This window comes from Cervus elaphus, chromosome 4 (assembly GCF_910594005.1).
Source record: "Cervus elaphus chromosome 4, mCerEla1.1, whole genome shotgun sequence".
In the NCBI taxonomy this organism is placed as follows: domain Eukaryota; kingdom Metazoa; phylum Chordata; class Mammalia; order Artiodactyla; family Cervidae; genus Cervus; species Cervus elaphus.
The window spans coordinates 62,086,642-62,102,593 of NC_057818.1; the positions used below are offsets into that span (position 1 = coordinate 62,086,642).

The 15,952-nt window shown below is 40.5% G+C and overlaps 1 protein-coding gene across 5 annotated transcripts; it reads left to right on the plus strand.

The window, feature by feature from the left end:
* Positions 1-2,129: 2,129 nt before the first annotated feature.
* On the plus strand, positions 2,130-14,311 carry LOC122689848 (zinc finger protein 677-like). 5 transcript variants are annotated; one of them, XM_043896646.1, is made up of 5 exons: positions 2,130-2,419; positions 7,552-7,615; positions 7,765-7,947; positions 11,083-11,209; positions 12,014-14,311. In XM_043896646.1, exons 4-5 carry the CDS (start codon positions 11,176-11,178, stop codon positions 13,519-13,521), a joined length of 1,542 nt encoding a protein of 513 aa, XP_043752581.1. In that variant the 5' UTR covers positions 2,130-2,419; positions 7,552-7,615; positions 7,765-7,947; positions 11,083-11,175; the 3' UTR covers positions 13,522-14,311. The 5 variants fall into 5 exon arrangements, with proteins under 5 accessions (XP_043752581.1, XP_043752566.1, XP_043752573.1 ...); XM_043896653.1 differs by lacking the exon at positions 2,130-2,419 and adding an exon at positions 5,806-5,867; XM_043896631.1 differs by lacking the exon at positions 7,765-7,947.
* Positions 14,312-15,952: the final 1,641 nt, after the last annotated feature.

A 15,952-nucleotide genomic window follows, 5' to 3' on the forward strand; every position in this document is an offset into this window, starting at 1 on the left:
AAGAGCTAAAGAGCCTCTTGATAAAAGTTAAAGAGTAGAGTGAAAAAGTTGGCTTAAAACTCAATATTCAAAAAACTAAGATCATGGCATCTGGTCCCATCACTTCATGGGAAATAGATGGGGAAACAGTGGAAACAGTGGCTGACTTTATTTTGGGGAGCTCCAAGATCACTGCAGATGGTGATTGCAGCCATGAAATTAAAAGACACTCACTCCTTGGGAGGACAGTTATGACCAACCTAGATAGCATATTAAAAAGCAGAGACATTACTTTGTCAACAAAGGTCCGTCTGGTCAAGGCTATGGTTTTTCCAGTAGTCATGTATGGATGTGAGAATTAGACTATGAAAAAAGCTGAGTGCCAAAGAATTGATGCTTTTGAACTGTGGTGTTGGAGAAGACTCTTGAGAGTCCCTTGGACTGCAAGGAGATCCAACCAGTCCATCCTAAAGGAGTTCAGTCCTGGGTGTTCACTGGAAGGACTGATGCTGAAGCTGAAACTCCAATACTTTGGCCACCTGATGCGAAGAGCTGACTCATTTGAAAAGACCCTGATGTTGGGAAAGATTGAGGGCAGGAGGAGACAGGGACGACAGAGGATGAGATGGTTGGATGGCATCACCTACTCGATGCACATGAATTTGAGTAAGCTCCTGAGTTGGTGACGGACAGGGAGGCCTGGCATGCTGTGGTTCATGCGGTTGCAAAGAGTTGGACATGACTGAGCGACTGAATTGAACTGAACTGAACTGAGTTTGGTCATAGCTTTTCTTCCAAGGAACAAATGTCTTTTAATTTCATGGCTGCAATCACCATCTGCAGTGAGTTTGGAGCCCCCCAAAATAGTCTCTCACTGTTTCCACTATTTCCCCATCTGTTTGCCATGAAGTGATGGGACCAGATGCCATGATCTTAGTTTTCTGAATGTTGAGTTTTAAGCCAACCTTTTCACTCTCTTTCACTTTCATCGAGAGGTCTTTAGTTCTTTGCTTTCTGCCATAAGGGTGGCAGAAAAGGGTGGTTATCTGCATATCTGAGGTTATTGATATTTCTCCCAGCAATCTTGATTCCAGCTTCTGTTTCATCCAGCCTGGCATTTCGCATGATATACTCTGCATTTAAGTTAAATAAGCAGGGTGACGATATACAGCCTAGACGTACTCCTTTCCCAATTTCAAACCAGTCTGTTGTTCCATGTCCAGTTCTAACTGTTGCTTCTTGACCTGCATACAGATTTCTCAGGAGGCAGGTCAGGTGGTCTGGTATTCCCATCTCTTGCAGAATTTTGCAGTATGTTGTGATCCACACAGTCACAGGTTTTGGCATAGTCAATAAAGCAGACGTACATGTTTCTCTGGAATTCTTTTGCTTTTTCAATGATCCAATGGATGTTGGCAATTTGATCTCTGGTTCCTCTGCCTTTTCTAAATCCAGCTTGAACATCTGGAAGTTCATGGTTCACATAGTGTTTAAACCTGGCTTGGAGAATTTTGAACATTACTTTGGTAGTGTGTGAGATGAGTGCAATTGTGCAGTAGTTTGTGTATTCTTTAAAAGACAATTAAAATATGGTTGAATTATTTACTAAGGCTTGGTTCTCAAGCACCTGACTGTAGCCAATTACTTGCTCACAGTCTCCAAAGGAGTCCCTCAGCCAAAGACATGCTTGGGGTGGAAAATTTTCCTCTTTTTTTTGTTGTGCTGCTGGCTTGTGGGATCTGTTCCCGGAAGGCATTGAAAACCTGAAATCCTAACCTATAGATCACCAGGAACTGTCCCCCCTCCTCCCCTCCAATTCTTACTTTTGATGGCTCCAAGTGAATGGGGAACAAAAGAAAAAGTAACGCTCCGAAGGGAAGTGAGTATAAAACTGCACATTCCACACAGGGACAATTTTGCATTTCCAGTTACTACCAGTTTCCATCACCCGCTCTAAAACTCCTGCTGTCGCTTAAGTAAAGCAGCTGTAACGGCCTGGGGTTTCAAAAGGGCCAGAATCCAAGCTCCGCCCACAGTACCAAGCCCCGCCCCCACGTCCCAGCGTTCGGCCGCGTGAGTGCTCAGAGGGTCTGTGTCCATCCGCTCGCTGTTTTCACATAAACCGTTGTCAATCGGCCACTTCCAATAGAAGTGGCCCGGCTCTCTAATTCCGCACCGAGCCTGGCTCCAAAGGACACCGGACATGTTCAAAGGATCCAAAGTAGAAACGCAAAGCTCATTCGGAGAGGAGGAAGAGACAAGTATCTCCCAGGATGAGACTAGGCGTCTGAGGCTCCGCCCATCCAGGGACACAGCCTCCCTCCACCCGGACGTCAGAGACGGGCGCCCCTCGGCGGTCTTGTCCCCCTACTCAACGGTGCGCATGCGCAATTCTCTCAGGCTGCGGAAGGGGATCCCGCGGAAAGACTGACGCGCTCGGGTGAGTGACTTGGTTGTTTAGTTCGTTACTGCGTCCTGCGGAATTCAGGCCTCATCCTCCACAGCTGGGTTTCGGGTGTCTCGGTAACGTAAACGTCTGAACCCGGTTGTCGCTCTTGCTTTGAGACCGCCCCTACCGCCGATTGCGGCGTCGCCAGAAGGCTCGGTTCGGTCCCGGGAGTCCGGGCCCGGTTCCGGTTAAAATCGCTCCGACTCAGGTACGGGCCCAAGCTTTCTGAGGTCGGTCGATATAGACGCTAAACGCCTGCAGCGCTATTTTCCTGCTTTGATTACCTCTCTCAACCTTTTGGCGGACTCCCGGCTCCTTCCCCTCTCCCCCGCGCTCTCCTCCGCCCTATTCCGTTATAGCAAGTCCTCACTCGGGAGGTGGATCGCCCTTGACCTCCCTCCTAGGAGAGCAGAGAGGGAATGTTGAAGCAGAAATATATGCAGTTAGCGAGGCATCAGAACGTTTGGGGAGAAAAAATTACAGGGATTGAACAGAGATTGCAACAGAGTAAGGCCTAACGGTCTGTGGGAGGACGAATAGAGAGGGAGGGAAACAAAATGATGCCTATAATCAGAGGAGGAAACACAGAAAAGGACACAAGGAGAGAAGCAGAAGGACCCGGGGAGACACATAGAGAACAAAGCACGCTGGTGGCGAAAGCGGAAAACCCAAACCCAGCTGAATTGCGTTGATTACATGTGGAATATTAAGTTATGAAGTACTAAGTAGTGTCTCTATCAGCTATATTTGTTTAAAGTTTGTTGACATGTTTAAATTATGCAGAGGAGAGTGATAGTTGCAAAAGCAGGTGTTTGAGGCATCTGCATTTTCTAATTTTTGCTTCAGATGATGACTCCATTTGCAATCCCAGGCCTTCCAGAGGGCAGAGACTTAGTTCCAGGTCGTTCTCTCCCCTTCTAAGAAATGGGGGAAGAATCTGTGTTACCACAGAGTTCTTTTGAAAATGGCCATTATTACCAGTACTGTTGCGATCACCCCCTTTATTCTATGGCTCATGTCAGTCTTTTCTAAATTTGATGTTTCCTCACACTTGTTTTAGCTTTCATCTCAGGAACCATTGGATATGTTTTAAATATCCAAATTATTTTTACTGTAAATTTTATTGTTCAGGTTACCAGGTTTATATGCTTTCTACTGTATTCTGTATTGAAACTATTCTGGATAGACATCAGCTCTACTTGATGTCGGGCTTGCCTGGTGGCTCAGAGGTTAAAGCGTCTGCCTGCAATGTGGGAGACCTGGGTTCGATCTCTGGGTCGGGAAGATCCCCTGGAGAAGGAACTGGCAACCCACTCCAGTATTCTTGCCTGGAGAATCCCATGGAAGGAGAAGCCTGGTGGGCTACAGTCCATGGGGTCACAAAGAGTCGGACACGACTGAGCGACTTCACTCACTACTTGATATCTGGTTTACTGTGCATGTGGAAGGGATGTTGATCACCTTTTAACATTCAAAACCTGGTTTAACCAGTTTAATATTCAGTAGCTTCTTTCTTGCCTTAACTGATCAGCTCAGTTAGTGAGTTCTGAACTGAAGTATCCAAATAGATAGATTGTCCCCTCAAGTTCCCTCTATGCAGATGTTAAAGGATGGGCTGGATTTGTTACAGATCTGAGTTCTTGGGCTCTACTCAATAGGAACAGGACAGGCGAGGAATTCAGGCAAAGCTTTACTGGGATTTGTGCTGCAAGACAAGTGAACAAGAAGAAGAAACATTTGCCGTTGCTTGTTCCCTGATGGGAGGTGGGACTGGTTCCTTAAATGGGGTGGGAGTGGGGGCAGATAAATAGGTCTGACTGGAGGTGTGGCTTAGATGGTCTGCCCACCCGCTGGTGATGCTGTGTGCACAGATCCTCTTCAGTACCCTGCCTTTGTTCTCAGCACCTCAGAAGTGGCAGTTGGGTTTTGGCCTGTTTGTGTCTTCAGTTCAGACGCTCAGTTGACTCTTTGCAGCCCAAGGACTGCAGCACGCCAGGCTTCCCAGTCCATCACCAACTCTGGGATCTTGCCCAACCCATGTCCATCAAGTGATGCCATCCAACCATCTCATTCTCTGCCGTCCCCTTCTCCTCCTGCCCGTAATCTTTCCCAGCATCAGGGTCTTTTCAGATGACTCAGTTCTTTGCATCAGGTGGCCAAAGTATTGGAGTTTCAGCTTTAGCATCAGTCCTTCCAGTGAATGTTCATGGTTGATTTCCTTTAGGATTGACTCATTGGATCTCCCTGCAGTTCAAGGGACTCTGCAGTCCAAGAGTCTTCTCCAGCACCACAGTTCAAAAGCATCAATTCTTCGGCGCTCAGCTTTCTTCATAGTCCAACTCTCACATCTATACATGACACTGGAAAAACCATAGCTTTGATTAGACAGACCTTGTTGGCAGAGTAGTGTCTCTGCTTTTTAAAGTTCTATCTAGGTTGGTCAGAGCTTTTCTTCTAAGGACCAAGTCTCTTTTAATTTCATGACTGCAGTCAACCATCTGCAGTGATTTTGCAGCCCCCTTCACTGTTTCCACTGTTTCCCCATCTATTTGCCATGAAGTGATGGGACCAGATGCCATGATCTTAGTTTTTTTAACGTTGAGTTTAAGCCAACTTTTTCACTCTCTTCTTTAACTTTTATCAAGAGGCACTTTAGTTCTTCTTCGCTTTCTGCCATAAAGGTGGTTATCATCTGTGTATCTGAGGTTATTGATGTTTCTCCTGGCAGTCTTGATTCCAGCTTGTGTTTCATTCAGGCCGGCATTTTGCACGATGTACTCTGTATTTAAGTTAAATAAGCAGGGTGACGATATACAGCCTTGGCGTAATCCTTTCCTGATTTGGAACCAGTCTGTTTTTCCATGTCTAGTTATAACTGTTGCTCCTTGACCTGCATACAGATTTCTCAGGAGGCAGGTCAGGTGGTCTGGTATTCCCATCTCTTTAAGGATTTTGCACAGTTTGTTGTGATCCACACAGTGAAAGGCTTTGGTGTAGTCAATAAAGCAGATGTTTTTCTGAAATTCTCTTGCTTTTTCTATGATCCAGCGGTTGTTGGCAATTTAATCTCTCATTTCTCTGCCTTTTCACAATGCAGCTTGAACATCTGGAAGTTCTCAGTTCATTTACTGTGAAGCCCAGCTTGAAGAATTTTGAGCATAATTTTGCTAGCGTGTGAGATGAATGCAGTTTTGGAGTAGTTTGAACATTCTTTGGCACTGCCTTTCTTTGGGATTGGGATGAAAACTGATTTTTTGCAGACCTGTGGCCACTGCGGAGTTTTCCAAATTTGCTGGCCTATTGAGTGAAGCACTTTCACAGCATCATCTTTTAGGATTTGAAATAGCTCACCTGGGATTCCTTCACCCCCACTAGCTTTGTTCGCAGTGATGCTTTCTAAGGCCCACTTCACTTCGCATTCCAGGATGTCTGGCTCCAGGTGAGTGATCACACCATGGTGGTTATCTGGGTCATGAAGATATTTTTTTGTACAGTTCTTATGTGTATTCTTGCCACCTCTTCTTAATATCTTCTGCTTCTGTTAGGTCCATACCATTTCTGTCCTTTATTGTGCCCAAATCTTTGCATGAAAAGTTCCATTGGTATCTCTAATTTTCTTGAAGAGATCTCTAGTCTTTCCCATTCTATTGTTTTCCTCTATTTCTTTGCATCGATCACTGAGGAAAGCTTTCTTATCTCTCTTTTCTATTTGAAACTCTGCATTCAAATGGGTATGTCTTTCCTTTCCTCCTTTGCCTTTTGCTTCTCTTCTTTTCTCAGCTATTTGTAAGACCTCCTCAGACAACCATTTTTCGTTTTTGCATTTCTTTTTCTTGGGGATGATCTTGATCACTGCTTCCTGCACAGTGTCATGAACCTCCATCCATAGTTCTTCAGGCACTCTGTTTATCAGATCTAATCCCTTGAACCTATTCATCACTTTTTTTGGGGGGGGGGTATCTTACTGTTCATAATTTGCCCCAGCTGTGCATGTATGCAGTTATTTTTAGTTCTTTATGGCTTTTTTGTATTCTGTGCTCAGGATGCATTTGTTCAGGTACAGAGCAGTGCTTTGGGGGGAGGGGGGGTCCCAGGTTCCAACCTTTCTCAGATTGATGTGAAACTTTGTTCCAGTAGAGCCCAGTTCATGATGAAGAAATTATTCAGAGCATATCTCTGTGGGTGACCTTCTTTCTTGTGTTTCTGGAGTAATAACTATTTGTCATTTTATATTTTTTATTATAATGTTTTTTGGAAAAGAAGAATTAAATGTTTGAAATTAATTAAACCCATGAAAAAGAAGTTTCTCTTGCTCAGGAACATGAAAGTTAGTCTGGAATTAGGACGAACCCTTTCTACTTAAGTCTGTCCAGACTGCCACTTCAACCCAGTTCTGCTTACTGAACTTAGACTTTTTCAGGGTAACTTTGTAAAACTACTCCTGCTCTGAGCCTCAGTGTACTCACCTGTAACCCAGAGTAGACCACTTTGTCAGTATAGTTAAAACTTCAAATGTGTTCCATTTCTGCAGCAGTTACAAAAAACACTTAAGAAAGAAACAGAGGCATAGGCCCAGAGATAGAGGCATATCTTTTTCTCAGCCTGTCTTTCTCTATCTCTGAATCAGGGGTAAATCATAAATTTGCTTGTGTCATCCTTGGCATTAAATTCTTTTATGGTTTCCCATCACCCTCAGGACAAAAATCTCAGTTGTTCATTATAGCTCACAGGGAGCTCTAGAACTGAACTGACCCTCCAGAGTTGCTTCCTATTAACATAAAGGGTAACTTCCATATCCTGCATCAACCAGTCATTGGATGCTGGCCACCTGGAAGAGAGAACTTGGAGGATGAAGATTTCTTGGGCTGAGTGCCAAATGGATGAAGGGTGATGCAATTGCAGCAGAGTGTGGGTGTCGGTGGCAGGAAAGGGCTTCCTGAAGTGGGTGAAAAGCTTACTAATTGGTCTTCCTGTAGAAATTTATTATCCCTGGATCCCTCCTGTTACAGTTGGCAGCAAAGGACCATCTTTCCCCACATTAAGGTTCTCCTCCTGGTATGTTTGTGGCAGAGCAGGGGGGTATGTTGATTGTAAGAATTAAACAACATATTTTTCTCATACAGAATAATCTTACCTGAAGAATCTAACAAACAGAGGAGGAAAGAAGAAGGAATGGAGCTTTCCCAGGTAAAAATCATACTCTTTGTTGATCTGTTAACTCTTTCCTAAAATGACATGATTTGGACTTGTTAAACTTCTCTGTCCATGAAGTTTCCTGCCTAAAATATTTAATCACACACAGGGCCTTCCCTGAGTCTCCTCTCATCTCCCTGTAGATTCTTCCTCACTGTGACCCAGTGACCCGGAACTTGGGAAGAGTGTCCTTTAGGCGATCCTCCTGTGAAAGGTTTTGTTCTCACGTGGACTGGAGGTGGGAGTAGGCTCTGGTGTCAGTGAGGTGGGGCAGAGAACCCTTCTGCGTGCCCTTCAGCTCCATGTAAACCAAAGAGGCTATATATGTAAGTAGTGTATCGGTTGGCCAAAAATTTCGTTCAGATTAGAAAAACTCAAATGAACTTTTTGGCCAATGCAATACTAATGTGGGTAATACCCGAGGAGGTGTAGAATGAAAGACTGATGGGGAAACATGCTTTTTGAAATTTTAAAAGTTAAAGAAGTGAATCAGTGTGTTTCTGGGTCTAAAATATTTCTGTACACAGTAAGTAAAACAATTGCATTCACAAGACCATCAGAAGGAATAAGAATTAATTTATGGAATTGGAAGATTTGTACAATGAAAACTACAAGTATTGATGAAAGAGTTGAAAGAAAAATAAATATCAAGATATTCTGTGATTGCTGATTGAAAGACTTAGAGTAGTTAAGATGGCAGTACTCGCCAGAGTGATACAAGGATTCAGAACAATTCCTGTCAGAATCCCAGCAGTCAATCTTGTACAAATGTGACCCTGGTCCTAAAATTCATTTTGAATAGGTGTGGACCCCAGATACCCAAAATAAATGTGAAAAAGAACAGAGTTGGAGGGCAGCATCAAACCATAGTGCAAACCAGGGGTAAACAAACCTGTGTTTTCAGCATGAGAAGGGTAATATAGATCAAAGTGATAGACTGAGTCCACAACTAAACCCATCCATCTATTGTCTATTTCTTTTTTATTTTTCAATTAATTAATTATTTGGCTGTGTCGGGTCTTAGAGGTAGCACATGGGCTTCTCTCTAGTTTTGGTGCTCAGGCTCCAGAGTGAGTGATCTTAGTTGCCCCACAACATGTGGGAGTTTACTTCCCTTACTGGGGATCAAACCTGGGTCCCCTGCATTGGAAGGTGGATTCCACTGGACTCCCAGGGAAGTCCCAGTCTATTCCTCTTTTTGAAAGAATGCCAGAAACATTCACAGAAAAAGAGTATCTTTTTTTTTTCTTAGAAGAGTAGTCTCTTTAAAAAAAAAAAATTGAAGTGTAGTTGATTCACAATGATTTGTCAGTGTCTGGTGGTGTACATTATAGTGATTCATTTATATATATTATATATATATATACACACACACACACATTTTTTATATTCTTTTCCATTATGGTTTATTACAAGATATTGATGATAGTTCTCGTGCTGTACAGTATGACCTTGTTATTTATCCATTCTATATAGAATGGTTTGCATCTGCTAATTCCAAACTTTCAATCCATTCTCCCCATCCCACCTCCCCCTTGGCAACCACAAGTCTGTTCTTTGTTGGTGAATTTGTATCAGTTTGATAGATAGGTTCATTTGTGTTACATTTTAGAATCCACATATAAGTGATATTATATGGTATTTGTCTTTCTCTGAGTTACTTAGTATGATGATCTCTAGTTGCATCCATGTTCTTGTAAATGACATGGCTTCATTCTTTTTATGGCTGCATAGTATTCCATTGTATGTATGCATGATGTCTTGTTTAGCCATTCGTCTGTCAGTGGACATTTGTTTCCATGTCTTGGCTGTTGTGAATAGTGCTGCTTTGAACATAGGGGTGCATGTATCTTTTTGAATTATAGTTTTGTCCACATATATCTCCAGGGGGTGGGATTGCTGGATCGTATGGCAACTCTATTTTTAATTTTTTGAAGAACCTCCATACTGTTTTCCATAGTGGCTTTGTCAGCTTACATTCCTACCAACAGTGTAGGAGGGTTGCCTTTTCTCCACACTCTCTCCAGCATTTGTCATTTGTAGACATTTTAACAATGACCATTGTGATCAGTGTGAAGTGAGGTACCTCATTTTAGTTTTGGTTTGTATTTCTCTGATAATTAATGATGCTGAGCGTCTTTTCAGGTGCCTTTTGCCCATCTGTATGTCTTCTTTCACAAAATGTCTGTTTAGATCTTCTGCCTATTTTTCGATTGGCTTGTGTTTTGTTTGTTTTTGAATTGTGTGAGATATCTGTATATTTTGGAAATTAAGCACTTGTTGGTTGCATCATTTGCAGGTATTTTCTCCTGGTCTGTAGGTTGTCTTTTTTGTTTTATTGATGGTTCCTTTTGTTATACAAAACCTCATAAGTTTGATTGGTCCCATCTGTTTATTTTCACTTTTATTTCTATCGTTTTGGGAGGCAGACCTAAGAAAAGTAATTTTTTTGGTTCAGCCATGTTATAGTATGTATCAATACTGCATTCCTTTTCACATCTAAAGTGGATCTCTTGTAGGCAGCATATGGTACGCTCAAGTTTTTCAATCCAGTCTGTCACTCTGTGTCTTTTATTGGAACATTCAAGACATTAAAGGTAATTATTAATAGATAGGTATATACTGCCAATTTAAACCTTGTTTTCCAGTTGATTCTGTATTTCTTCTTTTTTTTTTCTCTGTTTCTCCTTTTGCAGTTTGATGGTTTCCTTTTATATTATGCTTGTGTTCTGTTCCTTTTGGTTTTTGTGAAATAGTTTTTGGTTTATGGTTACCCTGTTTTTCAAGTATGTTAACCTCTTTCTATATCTACTTTCTTTAGGCTGATAGTCATACAGACTTAAACACTCTTTTTGTTAAAAAATGAACAAATCTACATTTTCTCCTGGATTGGAAGAATGAATGTGGTTTAAATGGCCAAACTACTCAAATACATCTACACATTTAATGTGATCCATATCAAATTACCCATGACATGTTTCACAAAAGTAGAACAAATAATCCTAAAATGTATGTGTATATTCACGAGAGAAATCAGACAAAAGGTTACATTTTATACTATTCTACTTATATGCAAATATCCCAAAGAGGTACATCTGTTGAGATAAAGCATTAGTGGTGTCCAGGGACTGATAGCAAATGGGGAAGAAAGAAACAACTGCTGAATGGGTAAAAGATTTCCTTTGGAGATGATTGAAATATTTTTGAATGAGAAAGAGGTGATGTTCAACATTGTAAATGTACTAAATGTCACTGAATGGTACTTTAAAAGTGGCTAACTTTGTTAATATGAATTTCACCTCAGTTTAAAAAAAATTGGAGGATTGTAACTTGCTCAGAATTATCTTACATGGATCACTCAGAACATTCATCCCAGCCAAGCCAGTCCTTACACATCTGATTCTGTAAGACTGATTTTCAGAACTCTCTCCCTGTTCACTTGGTGAAATGTTTCCTTTCAGGGACTGTTTACATTCAAGGATGTGGCCGTAGAATTCACTCAGGAAGAGTGGGAATGCCTGGATCCTACTCAGAGGGCCTTGTACAAGGACGTGATGCTGGAGACCTACAGGAACCTGCTCTCCTTGGGTGAGGAAAACGTCTCTGTTTGTAATTTTTTCCCATATGAATGTTCTCTCTGACCTTAGGTAACAAATTTCCAAAACATTTACTGTACACTATATATGTATATTTTTGCCATATAATTGATACTCCATGAAATCCCATAGTTGAGATTTCAGACAGTTTTCCTTAATTCTTAAACTTTATACATATGTGTGTTGATCTGAGCCTGATATTTCAAAAGTCAGTGCTTCTCAAGATACTTTTTACTTTTCCTATCGTGTGCTCCTTCTGGAATGAAAAAAAATTTCTTTTGTACTTACTCAAGAGTCTTTTAGAATTCCAGAGACTATTATTTTGTATAATTGTGGTTATTTATTAACTTACTTGCTAGATTTATCATGATTTATGAACATGTATCAATTATTGTGATGTATAGATTTGTAAAAATATTTTTTCTTGCATCATGTTCACATGTGATTAAACAGTATTATAAAGATTAGGGATTAGGGAAGACAGTCTCAAATCTCAATTACAATTTCATGCCTCCAGTTCTGTAAGCCAGTACGTAGACAGACTTTCTACTTATGGAGTATCATTTAATTATCCAAGTTATATGGCAAAAAAGTGTGCATTGTACATTGTATGTACTTGAAATTTTATTATCTGAGATAAGAGAAAACATTAATGCTGGAAAAAGTATAAAAAGAAAACTAAAAAAAACTATCATAGTGTTTGAAGACCATGATTGAAGAACTTCTATGATCATTGTATAATTTTTTGTGTAAGTGTCTAATTCAACATGAAATATTTTCCAACTCTATGTAATAGGAAGCTATTCTGCCACATTTGCAATCAAGGAATTATCATCCCCCAAAGAGGACATCAATAAAGGAGAATTATGCCACCTGATGACATTAGAGAAAAATGAAACTTATGGCATCAAGGATTTTGACCTCAAGGAAGTCTGTCAAAATATGCAGGAGAGTGAGAGTGAGTGGGGATGTGATGCAAGAAATGACAAAGAAGTGCTTTTGACCCACAACAAAAATCTCAGTCAGAGGGAAGATCAGGATAATAAATCCTTAATTAATTTTCCTCAGAATGTTTCTGTAAGAAGTAATACATATGAATATTTCACGCATGACAAGCCATTCATAAGAAATTTGTTAACAATGAAATTTGATAACATAATCATCACTGGAAACAATATAAAGTGTTTGGACAGTAGAACTGGAGCAAGACTGCAGACACAGGTGGCTGAACTGCAGAGATTTACAACTGAGGAGAAAACGTGTGGAAGCACTCAAGTTGAGAAGTCAGTCGGCAACGGGTCCTCAGTTTCCCAACTTCATCAAATTCCTCCTAGTGTGGAAACCACTGTGTTATCTGCCCAACACAGGAGAACACACATTCAAGAAAAATCTTACAACTGTAATGACTGTGGGAAGGCCTTTAGCAAAAAATCAAACCTCACAAATCACAAGAGAATTCACTCTGGACAGAAACCTTACAGATGTAGTGACTGTGGCAAAGCCTTTAGCCACCAGTCCCCCCTTACAGCACATCAGAGAGTGCATGCAGAAGAGAAAGCATGTAAATGTGATGTCTGTGGCAAGGTCTTTAGTCGAAATTCACATCTTGCGAATCATCAGAGGATGCACACTGGAGAGAAACCTTACAAATGCAATGAATGTGACAAAGCTTTTACCCAATTTTCACACCTTAGCAGACATCAGAAGATGCATGCTGGAGAGAAACCACACACATGTAATGAGTGTGGCAAGCATTTTACCCAGCGTTCAAACCTTATGGCACACCAGAGAATTCATACAGGAGAAAAACCTTTTAAATGTAATAAATGTGATAAGGCTTTTATTGAACGGTCACAGCTTTGGGGTCACGAGAGAACTCATACTGGAGAGAAACTTTACAAATGTGATGAGTGTGGAAAAGCCCTTACAAGACATTCATATCTTACGCAACATAAAACCATCCACACTGGAGAAAAACCTTACAAATGTAATGAGTGTGGCAAAACTTATACCCAGTTTGCAAGTCTCACGAGGCATCTGAAAATACACACTGAAAAGAAACATATGCCTCACACATGTGGCAACGGTTTTATTCAAAGCTCAAAGTTACAACAATTCAGACAAAATGTATGCGTGTATTCCAGCCTTACTCAGCTAATGGGACTCTATCAGGGTGGAAGAACACATACAGATGCCCAGCAGACACATGAAAAGATGCTCAGCATCATTAATCATCAGGGAAATGCAAATCACAAGGTCAGTGAGATACCACATTATAGTTATTATCAGAAAGACAATGAATAACAAACATTGGCAGTGCTGTAGAGAAAAGGGTACTCCTGGGCCTTGTTGCTGGTATTGTAAATTGGTGCATCATTTATGCAAAACAATATGAAAGATTCTCAGAAATTAAAAAACAAAAAACCTGTTACGTGAGCCAGGTTTCACACTTCTGGCCATTTACTGGCAGAACAGAAAAACACTAATTTGAGAAGATATAGGCACTCTTACTATTCACTGTAGCATTATTTCCAATAGCCAAGATATGGAAGCAACCTAAGTGTCCATTAATAGATGAAAAATTAGAGATGTGTTGTGTGCAAGGCACACACACACACAGGAATATTACTGAGCCATAAATAAGTCTAGCCATTTGCAACAACATGGATGGATCTAGAGGATTATACTAAGTGAAAGAAGTCAGATGTAGAAAGACAAATACTGCATGATCTCCTTATATGTGGAATATAACAAACAAAACACAGTGAAAACAGCTTCACAGGTAATGAAAAACAAATACCTGGTTGTTGCCAGAAGGAAGTGTGGTGTGGTTCCAGGTAAAAGAGATGAAGAGGATCAAGTCATACAAACTCCTAGGTATTTATATATGTGATGGGACTGTTTTATCCTGTGTAAGGAAGATGTTCAAAAATATTGTAATGACATAGAGGATAGATGGCTATACACATCGTCGTAATTGTTTTTATAAAGCAAATGTTGCCTCATGTATGTAGTACAGCCAAAATGAATATAATCAATTATATTTCAATAAAAGAGATTCAACCTTAGAAACCATACAAAAGTAATGTATATGTAAAAGGCAAAGTCTAATAAACTGATATTGAAATAGCAAAAAATAAAAAAAAGTAATGTATATGATCTTTAATATTTACTTGATTGAATTTCTGTTATTTATACTAAACCTGCAGGCATCAAAAGGAGAGTAAGGGACTGTTACACTCTACATGTAGATACTTGAAAACATATGTGAAATGGTAAAGGTAGAAAGAAAAGTGAAAGTGAAGTCGCTCAGTCCTGTCCGACTCTTTGCGACCCCATGGACTGTAGCCTACCAGGCTTCTCTGTCCATGGGATTTTCCAGGCAAGAGTACTGGAGTGGGCTGCCATTTCCTTCTCCAGGGGATCTTCCCAACCCAGGGATCGAACCCAGGTCTCCCACATTGTAGGCAGATGATTTACTGTCTGAGCCACCAGGGAAGAACCTACCTTAAATCACACATGTGAAACAGATCATTTGAATGAATACTTTGAATTACAGAATTAATGTGTAATTTTTATCTGTGGAGGGATTACACACTACAGTATGAAATATAAGACTCTCCTTGATTATAACGAGCAATGTCATTCGGATACCCGCCAGAACAGCCTTTCTGTTTCTGTTCATCACTGTTCATTCTGTTCATCATCAGTTTCAGAGACTCATAAGGACAAGATTTGGGGTTTGAGGCTTGGAGGAGTATTGTATGTGATGCTTTAGGTCACTAACCATTGTTCTAAAAAGAGTAATGTTTAAAAAAAAAATTTTTATAGATGACATTTTTCTGTATTTTTTGCTAAGGTTTTTATTTACCTTTTAAAAACCATCATTCAAAAAAAAAAACAAACTATCATTCCCTCATCCCAGTTTTATAATTGACATATAACAACCTTAAACTGTACAGCAGAATGGTCTGACTTACATGTATTGTGAAATCATTAAGTTTACTTAGCATCCATCATCTCATATGGGTACAATAAAAAGAAAAGAAATAATTTTCTTTCCTTTGAATGAGAACTGTATTGTTTAAAATATTTTATTCCACACTCATGATGAGTTACCTTCAAATACCTTTGAGAAAAACTTGTTTATATCATAATAAACTCAAATCAGTAATGTCTAAATGTAACTTCAGATTATACATTCATTTTGAGGGTAGACAGTTTTCTTTAATTTTAAAATTATAGTATCAGTTCAGTTCAGTTCAGTCGCTCAGTCGTGTCTGACTCTTTGAGACCCCATGAATCGCAGCACGCCAGGCCTCCCTGTCTATCACAAACTCCCGGAGTTTACTCAAACTCATGCCCATCGAGTCGGTGATGCCATCCAGCCATCTCATCCTCTGTTATCCCCTTCTCCTGCCCCCAATCCCTCCCAGCATCAGGGTCTTTTCCAATGAGTCAACTCTGCATGAGGTGGCCAAAGTGTTGGAGTTTCAGCTTCAGCATCAGTCCTTCCAGTGAACACCCAGGACTTATCTCCTTCAGGATGGACTGGTTGGATCTCCTTGCAGTCCAAGGGACTCTCAAGAGTCTTCTCCAACACCACAGTTCAAAAGCATCAATTTTTCGGCACTCAGCTTTCTTCACAGTCCAACTCTCACATCCATACATGACCACTGGAAAAACCATAGCCTTGACCAGACAGACCTTTGTTGACAAAGTAATATCTCTGCTT

Excerpts from the sequence above, each read along its gene's own strand:
- LOC122689848 (XM_043896622.1), top strand. The coding sequence starts at position 5,818 with ATGCTTTCTAAGGCCCACTTCACTTCGCATTCCAGGATGTCTGGCTCC. Across the intron at positions 5,868-7,551 it reads TCCAGGATGTCTGGCTCCAG|AATAATCTTACCTGAAGAAT; the intron begins GTGAGTGATCAC and ends TTTCTCATACAG. Across the intron at positions 11,210-12,013 it reads CAGGAACCTGCTCTCCTTGG|GAAGCTATTCTGCCACATTT; the intron begins GTGAGGAAAACG and ends TCTATGTAATAG.